Source organism: Gekko japonicus, unplaced genomic scaffold (genome assembly GCF_001447785.1).
Source record: "Gekko japonicus isolate JY-2015 unplaced genomic scaffold, Gekko_japonicus_V1.1 scaffold437, whole genome shotgun sequence".
Taxonomy (NCBI): domain Eukaryota; kingdom Metazoa; phylum Chordata; class Lepidosauria; order Squamata; family Gekkonidae; genus Gekko; species Gekko japonicus.
The window spans coordinates 374,035-385,075 of record NW_015160223.1 but is presented as its reverse complement, the minus strand read 5'-3'; the positions used below and the strand labels follow the sequence as shown (position 1 = coordinate 385,075).

At 41.9% G+C, this 11,041-nt stretch overlaps 1 protein-coding gene across 1 annotated transcript in view; it reads left to right on the top strand.

Moving 5' to 3' along the window:
- MAGI3 (membrane associated guanylate kinase, WW and PDZ domain containing 3) overlaps window positions 1-11,041 on the top strand; it is a 237,437-nt gene that overhangs the window by 220,431 nt on the left and 5,965 nt on the right. Inside the window, exons 18-19 of the mRNA XM_015411482.1 lie at window positions 1,190-1,301; window positions 3,953-4,096. Of these exons, the coding sequence (XP_015266968.1) occupies window positions 1,190-1,301; window positions 3,953-4,096 (256 nt within the window). The remainder of the gene's footprint in view (window positions 1-1,189; window positions 1,302-3,952; window positions 4,097-11,041) is intronic.

Genomic DNA, 11,041 nt, shown 5'->3' with positions numbered 1-11,041 from the left:
TGTATCCCCCATCCAGTATGCGTGTTCCTCATTTTTGTTACCCAGATGTAGAACTCAGCACTTATCCTTGTTAAATTGCATCTTGTTCACATCTGCCCACTTTTCCAGTGTATTCAGATCTTGTTGAATTCTATCTCTATCTTCTAGTGTGTTTGCTGCTCCTTCCAACTTGGTGTCATCTGCAAATTTAATGAGTAGTCCCTCCACACCCTCATCCAGATCATTTATAAAAATATTGAAAAGTACCAGGCCCAAAACTGAGCCCTGTGGCCCCCTACTGGACACCTCCCTCCATTCAGATGAAATGCCATCAACAATTACTCTCTTGAGTGCGGTTCTCCAACCTCATCCACCTAACTATCCTAGAGTCCAGTCCTCTAGTTTACCCATCAGAACATCATGGGGAACCCTGTCAAAAGCTTTACTGAAATCCATGTAAACAACATCAACAGCATTCCCTCGATCCAGTAAGCTTGTCACTCGATCAAAGAAGGTAATGAGGTTGGTCTGGCAGGACCTGTTGGGGACAAATCCATGCTAGTTTCTGTGGATTACCAAGTTGTCCTTTAAATGCTCACAGAGTGATCCCTTTAGAATCTGGGCCTGTAGTTTCCTGGGTCATCCCTCCTCCGTTTTTTGAAAATTGGGATAACATCTGCCCTCCTCCAGTCTTGTGGCACATTTCCCATCCTCCAAGAGATCTGGAAGATAATGGACAAAGGTTCTGCAAGCTCTCTAGAAAGTTCTTTGAGCACTCTTGGGCTCATACCATCTGGCCAAGGGATTTATACTCATTCAATGCAGCCAGGTGCTTCTCAACTACCTCTCAGTCCATGTCAACTAGCAACCCAGATGCTGTCTCTAGATGAGCCTGTTCTCTTCTTCAGGGAAAAAACTGAGGCAAAATAGGCATTGAGCCTTTCTGCTTTCTCTCTGTCCTCTGTCAGAGTTTCTCCATTTTCAGTGGGCCCATCGCCTCTTTTATTTGGGGCCCATTGCCTCACATAATGATCTCTAGGGCCAGTTTAATTTTATAAATAGAAATGATGTCTCCATGAAGAAGATAATCTGGACAATTGATTGTGCATGTCTACAAATTCTGGCAAGCAATCCTGGAAATTCACCCCCAACTTTGTATAGGTAGAGCTCAGTGGCATCTCAGATACTACCCCTATTGTATCTATTTCAGGACTACTACAGAAGCTGATCCTGGAAAAGAACAAAGCAACTGCTACAAGCATTTCTCAGTCTCACCATCAGAAATCAGTGTAGCATCTACCATTGGAAGCAAACATTCTCAGGTATAGAATTTTTTTCTTTTCTGTTTAGTTAAACTGACTTTGTTCAAGTTACTTTTTTTTTTTTGCAAGTATGGGTTTATGTAGTACAATTTACACCCCCTGCAAAAAAAACCCTGTTCCTAACAAAATTAACGCCTGCTTTCTTTGAGCTGGGTATGTTCCTTCCAATATACCACACTCACTTCATGTGCATCTAGCTATATATCCAGCACATGTCTGAAACTGTAAATTAAAGCAGGCAGCTGCTAAATTTGTACTAGATTTAATTCTAGGTTGAGGCTTTCAAATTAATATCATCTGTACAGGGACCCCATTAAACATGTTCAGGGGCTGATTTTATTTGGAATAAATGTTTCCATTTTAGCTTTGAAAAAGGAGGGAAGGCTAAGGAGAGATTTCTGTCCTTCATTTGAGTGGGTATGTTCTGTTTTGGTGGGCTGGGGAGAAGAAAAGCTGAATAGCAACTAGCTCTTCATGTGATAGGATGAATGCATGGTTGTGAAATGGGAGCATTCTGGGAATGCCTGGTAGTCTGCTGAGGAAGTGGCCCAATCTGTGGATACTTAAATCCAGAGACTGAAGCCATGAGCAAATAAGACAGATCTTTTTGCAAACATGAGAAAAGCTACAGGTTTGCAGAAAAATATGAAACTTTTAAAAACCCATGGGGGTTTAGCCGCCCACAAAAAATAATAGGAGCAGTGCCTTTAGCTTTAAGAAACTAATGCCCTCTCATCAGCCATTGTGGAGGTTGCTAGGTAGCCAAAACAGTATTGTCAGCCTGCAGGCCTTGGCTTCTAGCAATAAGGGAAAGGGGGAGGGTCCTTTCCAGGGCTGTTTTGGTCTTTAAGGGAGGACTCATTAGGGCTAGGCCTGGACACAGCCACTGAGTGATTTGATACCACACATCTTATATGACTCAACCAATGCTGTTTACCTGCTGTTCAACAGCAGCCACCTCATGAAAGCCAGTGTGGTTAGAGTTTCAGACTAGGATCTGGGAGACCCAGGTATAAATCACCACTTTGCCATGGAAGCACTCTGGGTGACTTTGGGCCACTTATTCATTCTCAGCCTAACTTACCTCAGAGGACTGTTGTAAGGAGAGTGATATAAATGGCTGTGGGTCCCCAATGTGAAGTAAATAAATATTGTGGAAGATGGAGGCAGGTAAAAGTTTGGTTGGATAGAGCGTGGGGAGGAAAGAAGGAAACAGGGGAAAGTAAGGATATGGGGGTTGCCAGGAGAAGGGAAAGAAGAAATGTTGTGAGGAAGGGAATATGGTATACCCCCTGCAAGTACTTGCTTGTTCCCCACCAAGTAACTGGGCCCAGCAGCTGCCACCACACAATTGGGCCATATTTATCCTGGGGAGAGGCTTCTGTGGGAGGGGGCAGATAAAGCTAGGCTGTCTTTTGGGTGGGAAGATGAGAAAGGAGCAAGAAAAACCCCGCACAAGTCCTTGTGGGTCACTCACTTGTAAATATCTAGAACAAAGTTTGAGTCCAGTGGCACCTTTAAGACCAATGAAGTTTAATTCTGGGTATAAGTTTTCGTGTGCATACACATAATCAAATATCTAGTTCTCAAGAATGTTGTAACTCTTCCCTAGACCTTGTTACACTGTACCTGAAAAAGAAACAATGGCAATTTTTCATAAACATTTTGAATTGTCACCTGAAATTCAGATTACACATATCTGTTCTCCCGGGCCATTGTTCAGATGAAGCGATCCTTACGAATTTCAGGCATTCATAATACTTCTCCATCTGAAGCCGCAGAATTCCAAACTTGTTTAAGTTACTAAAAGGAAACAGGTCATATTTACTGAGGGCTTCCAATCAACAGAGTTTTGAGAATGGGCTTTGGTTCTTAAGGACCTGAGAATGGCAAATTTTTGTATTATTTTTGGAAGAATATTAGTTGGTCTATTTAAATTTAAAAGAGCAATCAGTTTAATCCCCATCTAAAATTAATGTACAAATTGTTAAGGGATTTAATAAACAAGTTGTTAACAATTCCTAGTGCTCTTCTAAATTTGAAAAGACCAGTAGATGTTCTTTCATAAAGATATACTCAAAAGAGAACCGTTAAACTACATACCAGAGTAAAACAAGCCATATCATTTTTATGTTGAAATACACATTAAATACATGTTAAACTATACTCTGTGTTGCTATAGTGGCTGGACCCAGGTGTACAGATGCTCCAGTAAACTGACTTGTAAATGTTACACCCACAATATGCAGTCCCATTTTCAGCAGCCTCTTTATGAAGAAATAAAATCTAAATCTGCCCTCACTCAGAATGCTGTGCCATGTGCTTTTTGTAAATTGGCTCTGAGTCAAAGAAAAAAAATGGCATGCTCTGAAATAAGCCTCGTTCATTTACAATTTTTTATTCATATTTCACGAAGGCCCTGTTCAGAGAGTACATTTTCCCTGGGATTGTGCCTGGGGAGCAATCCTCAGAGAGCCTCAGGCTTCTTTCTCTTCCAGTGCTTTCATGGTGGGGGGAAAAGGAATAACAGAACTGGTAGATCCCATTGTCGGTGCTGCACTGACTGGAGACAGTAAGCCCACTCTCAGTTTCTCCCCAGGGGCAACATGGCGGTGAATAGTAATTATACTCCCTGCTTGTTTCCTGCATAGAGTCCTGGATGTTATCCTGTAGAGTTAGAGCGAGGTCCCCGAGGCTTTGGATTCAGCCTTCGTGGAGGGAAGGAGTATAACATGGGGTTGTTCATTCTCCGACTTGCTGAGGATGGCCCAGCTATCAAAGATGGGAGAATTCATGTGAGTACAGTTTTGGGGAGCTTGCCATCCAAAGTTTGCTGACCTCTATAAAGTCTGTTTTCATGTCTTGTAACCCACAGAGTTGTGAAGAGTGTGTCCACACCTGCTGTTTTTTCTGGGGTATGTTCTGGATTTCATCTCAGTGGTGTTTATCACTGGGGGCCCACTTGCATGATATCTCCTCTTTGCTGCAACTTTGAATTATGGATTCCTATGTTTTTTTTTTATTTTTGCACCCATAAACCATTGCATCCATGGATTAGTCTGATCCATCTTGCCAAAAAAGGAGGGGGATCTTGAGATGGAGTTGTAAAGTGACAGTAAAGACGTCGCAAGCATTGTGTAGGAATACACTTGGTCAGTGCAAAAATAAATTAGCAAATGGGTTTAAGACAAAATCTAAAATGAAACAGTGCATGGCACAAATTCACCACTTCAAAATAAATAAAAGAAAAAATCCTCTGATTAATGCAGGAGAGGTAAGACGATGAATAGGAAAAAAGATTGCTTCTCTCCAAGCCAGAAGTGCCCAGTGCACGTACTCATGACATAAAAATACATTATCCTTGATACATTATAGAACCTACATGTTCTTATACTCTGAAGTTATCTTGGAGTAAAGGGAAAGTATCTTTTAGACTTCCAATAGAATCTTTATGCTCTGCTGTGAGCCTTTATGAGTCTCACAGTATTTCAGTGATCATCTCCCTTTGCTGCTAGGGCTTTCTAATTAAGTTCAAAATCCTCCCGTAATTATCCATAGAACAGCTTTTCATGGAAAAAAGCAAGCTAGTGAAGCATGCCCATATCACTGACCTAGGTGCTTCTGAAGTACTTGATTTCATAGCTTCTAAGGGCAGTGTAAATCATTAGTTCCTCAACTACCCTGTGTGCTTCAGGGAGCTGTGATTTGTTCGTGGTTCCTGTGGTTTGTCAGTAGAAAACACCTCAGGTTCACTTGGTATTTGGATATGGAAGCTGCTAGGTACATAGCATTTGAAACTGCCCCAATAGTACTGCTAAATATTTTCTTTCCTCTACCTTGCAAGCAAATCTGCATTGGAATCCTTGGTATTCATATTTGTAAAAGGGCTCTTTTTGTAGCAGGTACTCCTTTGCATATTAGGCCACATACCCCTAATGTAGCCAATCCTCCAAGAGCCTAGAGAGCTCTTCTTACAGGAGCTACTGTAAGCTCTTGGAGGATTGGCTACATTAGGGTGTGTGTTGCCTAATATGCAAATGAGTACCTGCTACAAAAAGAGCCCCGAGTCCCCAGCTAAGTGAAAAGGATGGAGGAATCTCACAGCAGCATATGGGACCCAATGTGCAGTTTCCAGGATTTGGTGTTGTAAGGGTTTTTTGAGCTCACCTGCTGGAGGTATTTAGATTCTTTGCTCCTCTGTTTTTCTCTCGCACTAATTACAAGTAGCAATTTGGGTTTTTTAAAAAATCACACCCTTGTCCTTAGAAAAATGACTAATTTTTGTGAAGTTTGCCATTCTCCAAGGATCTAGGCATCTTACCCATTACAGTATATATAATCAATCTCCTGTGTTTTTTTCTTGAAAATGACTTAACATGCAGTTGATTATAAGAAAGTAAGACTATAATCACTCCTTGGAAACTGATGTACTCTGCTGGGAAATCAACCACTCAAGCATCAGAGGGATAAATGTGTCAGTCCATTGCAACAAAAACAACTGAGTCTTGTGACACTTGAAAGACATTCTAGCTTTGTCAGATAAATTAAGAGTTTATTCTCACCTGGTGTGTGCATGGAGGGAGGAGTTTGCATCTACATGCATGCATATGCAGAACAGAAAAAAAGTAAACGAAGCCAAAGGCTAATGAAATATGAAGGGTAGCTGTTGATCTATAATATTTCTATGCAGACTGTAAATATGTACAAGATGAGAACAGAGCGATCCATTCATGACAGCAGTTTCTGACTGTTTCTGGCTGTATTGTTTAATCAGGACTGTGAACTTCTTTTCCATTGGAGGTGTTAAATTATATATAAATTAAATGAAATAAAATTTGCTAAAGCATTTTAGTTCAGATCATGTTGGAATTTCCATTAGGAATCTTTTTGTGACTTGAGGTCTACTGCAGAATGTATTAGAAGCTGAAATGTTCTGCCACTTTCTTCCAAATGTTACCATTTCTGATGTTTGATTTGTGTCCACGTTTTCTTGGATAGAGATTGAATTATTTGTCATATGTAAACAGCAGAACAGCATTGTTGATAGGTAATGCCTGTCATCCAGTGGGATGCATGTCAAACAAACCTTTGCCAGTATGACTATTGCCTCTGTGTCATTCAAGTATGATGACTTTGGCGGTACTGAAGGCAAAAATAGGTGCAGTTTCTTTAGGTCAACCACCATGGATTTTCTTTCTGATACTGAGTATGTGAATGCCTACAGGTTTTTACACATGGGTGCTGCATGTTAAATCTGGCAATACACTCTAGAAGTATATTGGATGTAGTCACAGATTTCATGCAAGCCCTTTCACAGTAATAGTCTTAAAAATGGTGTCTGGGCAGAATGGCTTAATGGGGCCAAGGCCAGCAGCAGTTAACTTTTTCCACTGTAGTTTCAGTTGACTTCCTCTGTAGTCATATATGCCCTGACCCAGATAGCCCAGACTATCTCGATCTTGTCAGCTCTCAGAAGCTGAGCAGGGTCAGCACAAGCTACTGTGTAGATGGGAGCTCACCAAGAAAGTTCAGAGTTGCTGTGCAGAGACAGGCAATTGCAAACCACCTGTGAATGTCTCATGCCTTAAAAACCTTATGGGATCACCATAAGTCAGCTGCAACTTGACAGCATCAAAAAAAACTCATATGTGTTCACATAATGGTAAGTCAAGCCATAAATAGAATAACTGTCTACTACATCTGTAGAAAAGAGCAAGAGTCCAGTAGCACCTTAAAGATTAACAAAACGTGTGGCAGAGAAGAATGCCAAAACAGCCTGAAAAACAATCCAGATATTATGATAAAACAAGTTGACAAGGGAGGAGCCGTCATAATGGACAAAACAAACTATACAGGAGAAGCTGAGTGACAACTCAAAAGCGCCAGTTTCTACAAGCAGCTGTCCTCAGACCCCACACAAGAATACCAGCAAGAACTCAACAAAAACATGAAGACATTACCAACATACATACAGGAACAAAATTATATGGATACACCCCAAGAACCTCAACCAGACACTTTCTGTCTCCTGCCAAAGATACATAAACCTGGCAACCCTGGATGTCCCATTGTCTTGAACATAGGCACCATCACTATAGGAGTATCAGGATATATGGACTCAATCCTGAGACCATACGTTATTAATACCCTCAGCTATGTCCGTGATACCACAGACTTCTTGAGGAAACTGCAGTCCATCTCCCAGAAAACAGCATTCTAGTCAGCAACAGCCCCCGTAAGGATGAACTACGAGCCATTAGAAACATCATCCCTGACAACCAACAGCAGATCTTGCCACTAAACTCTGCATGTTTGTTCTCACCTGCAACTACTTCAGGTTTGGTAAGAACTTATACCTTCAAGTCAATGGCACAGACATGGGCACCCAGAGGGCTCTACAAGTATGCCAACGTTTTCATGGCAGATCTAGAACTCCTACCCACTGGCACCTCTCCTTTACTTGAGATTCATTGATGATATTTTCATTGTCTGGACCCATGACAAAGAAGCCCTCAAAGGATTTCACCAGGTTTTCAACCACCCCACCTTCAATCTAACTATGAATTAATCTACCCAAGACATAGGACACCACAGTACAGATACACAAGGGACACACTATCACCAAATAATACCAGAATCCGACAGATTGGCAAACATATCTACATGCCTCCAGCTACTACCCCAACCATATCAAACAATCCATTGTCTATAGCCATGCCCCATGCTATAGTTGCATGTACTCCAAACCCTCAGCATAATGGCAGTGTCTCAGTTAATTACTCTCAGCATTCCAGTTAAGCATACATTTGCTCATCAATCTCCAATTTTAACATATTCATTTCTTTCACTATGTTTTCCCCTAAAACCCCAACAAATGACAACCTAAGCTTGTTATTCCTGTTCAGTCCTTGCATCTGTTAAATATCTTCATTATGCTGTATGCTAATTTGTTGCCCATCCTCTACCTATATGTATGGACTGGTAACTTCCATTTCATTGTACCTGAAGAAATGTGCGTGCACACAAAAGCTTATACCTTGAATAAAACTTTGTTGGTCTTAAAGGTGCCACTGGATTCAAACTTTGTTCTGCTGATTCAGACCAACACTGGTACCCACTTGATTCTACCCTCAACAGAGATACTCACTTGAAGGATCTACAACAGGTGTTTTTGCATCTACAATATCCTCCCGATATGGTAAGAAAGATAATTGGAAAGGCCAGAATGATACCGAGGGACAGCTTGCTAAAAGACAAGCCCAAAGAAAATGACAACATAACACCACTGGTGGTCACATACAGCTCACAACTCAAGCAAGTCAAACGTATTATTAATTACCTACAACCCATGCAAGATAGTGACACTTCCCTCACGTGGGCACTGGGGGGGGGGCTGACCTTTTCTTGCTTATTGACAGCCTGCTAACCTAAAACAACTTCCCACCCGCAATGATAAACTACTTAACTACATGGACTCTGGTACCTAGGCCTGCAACAAACCAAGATGCCAACTTTGCTCTGATGTAGATCCTAGCAACACCATCACTGGACCCAGCAATATTAGCCATACCATCTCAGGTTCATACTCCTGCTCATCCTCTGATGTGATTTATGCCATCTTGTGTTAGCAATGCCGTTTTACCAGTGTTCCCTCTAAGCTGTGCATATGGGCAGCCAGTCATTAACACAGGAAGCGCAACTCAGCAGCAGCCTTGCACTGCCCATTGCCCATTTTAAGATCATAGCAGTTATATTCTGCTCAGGATGTGAACTGCTCCGCTCTGTAGGGGGAAAAAGAGGGAACATCGCTTTCTGCCCTTTACAACAAAGAATAAATGAACATAAATCTAACATTACAAACCACAACATTAAAAAAACAGTGGAGGAACATTTTAACCTTCCAGGACACTCAGTTGCTAATCTAAGGCTACGGTCACACGGAACATTAGCCACGCAAGAGAGACGGAAGACAGGCGGATTTTCCGGGTGCGATCTCACCGGCACATCTGGGAAGCGTAGCGCTTCCGTGGCACAACTGAGGCTTCCCGCCGAAAACGTGCAGCGAAAAACTAGTACCTCGGAGGTACTAGTTTCCGGAAACCGCGGGGCAAGGGTGGGCGTCTGATCGCATTTCCGGTGGCATCCGGCGCCTGCCCATGTCCCCTTGCGAAAAAGGTGGGTTTTTTTCCCAAGTCTCCGTGGATGCGCACACAACGGAGCATGCGCATTTGTTGTGTACACAAAAAAAGAAAACCAGTTTGCCGCACCGCGCGCTTCTTCGTTGCGCGCAGGCATGTCCTGTGATCGGCACCTCTCCCTACCCACGGAACCTCCACGGTACCTCCACAGGACCTCCACAGGAGGTCTGATCGCTTAACCGCGCGTTACTTTGCCCCGGGGCAAACAGCCACGCTATTGTCATTTACCTGATATTGTCATTTGCCTGCTATTGTCATTCAGCATCTGAAATCATTCCACACTCCAAGATATAAGGACAGATGGACTCACATTCTAGCTGTATCTGAAGAAGCGAGGAATGACCATGAAAGCTCATACCCTGCCACAGATTTTGTTAGCCTGTAAGGTACTACTGAACTCTTGCTCTTTTCTACTGCTGTAAATAGACTAACACGGCTGCCCATCTTGATCTGTCTACTACATCGGTTTTGGAGAGATAATATATAACTTGCTTTTGGGGTTCTGTCCATTAGCAGTAAAAATTAATAATAATTATCATATGGCAGTGTGTGTAGTATAGCCAGGAGATCCTAAGATTGTCTGGCAGCCAGAAGTTCTAGCTCCTTGTTAGCATTATGCACCACTAGGTGGTGAGCTCGACTTGTTTTTAAGGCAAGAGACATTTCAGAGGTGGTTTGCCATTGCCTGCCTCTGTGTCACGACTCTGGTATTCCTTGGAGGCCGCCCATCCAAATACTAGTCAGGGCCAACCTTGCTTAGCTTCTGAGACTGGGCTAGCCGGGGCTATCCAGCTCAGGGGTGTCCATTAGCAGTCTCCTGTTGTAAATGTTGCTTCTTTATGCCTTTAAAAATGGGTATGCATCACCCTTAGAAATAGGTCTGGCTTCTAAAAGTATCACAGAAAATAATATTTATTTAATTTGTAACATTCATAACATTTTAATTCTTTCATTTTTACAAAATCCCTGCAAAGAAGGTAGATCCTTTCACCATTCTTACATTCAGTGTTATATAGAGAGGAAATAGAAATTAAAAGGAAATACCCATGTTAAATCTGGACTTGATCACGGTTTAAAGTTGAGCACACTATGCACTGTTCCACATTTGCTCCAGTGTATATGGGATGTTCATCAGCAAAGAAAAAATCAGCTTGCAGCACTACTGATACAGGGCTACTCCATTGGCCACTTGATTCTCTCTAGGCAAAATAAAGGCTTTGTTCATGGTTCTACCTGCAGTGTATTTACCCTGGCTTGCTTAGGATTTGACCAGACTGGGGTTTTCCCCAGAGTATTTAAAAAGCATATGCTGAGCCGATAGGTAGAAATCTATACTGAGGTGACTGGTAGAAATTTGTTTTCTGTTGGATCACTATTAACTGCAATATATTTCATTATGGAAATTTATTTGTAAAGTATAAAATTATGTCTGCAAGAGTTCATAGTAGTTAGAACCAGATATTTGTTACAGAAGCCTCTGTGCAGCTGAATAGCCTGTGATGCATTGCTACCACAGTGTTTTTATTGCAGTGATCTTAGAGA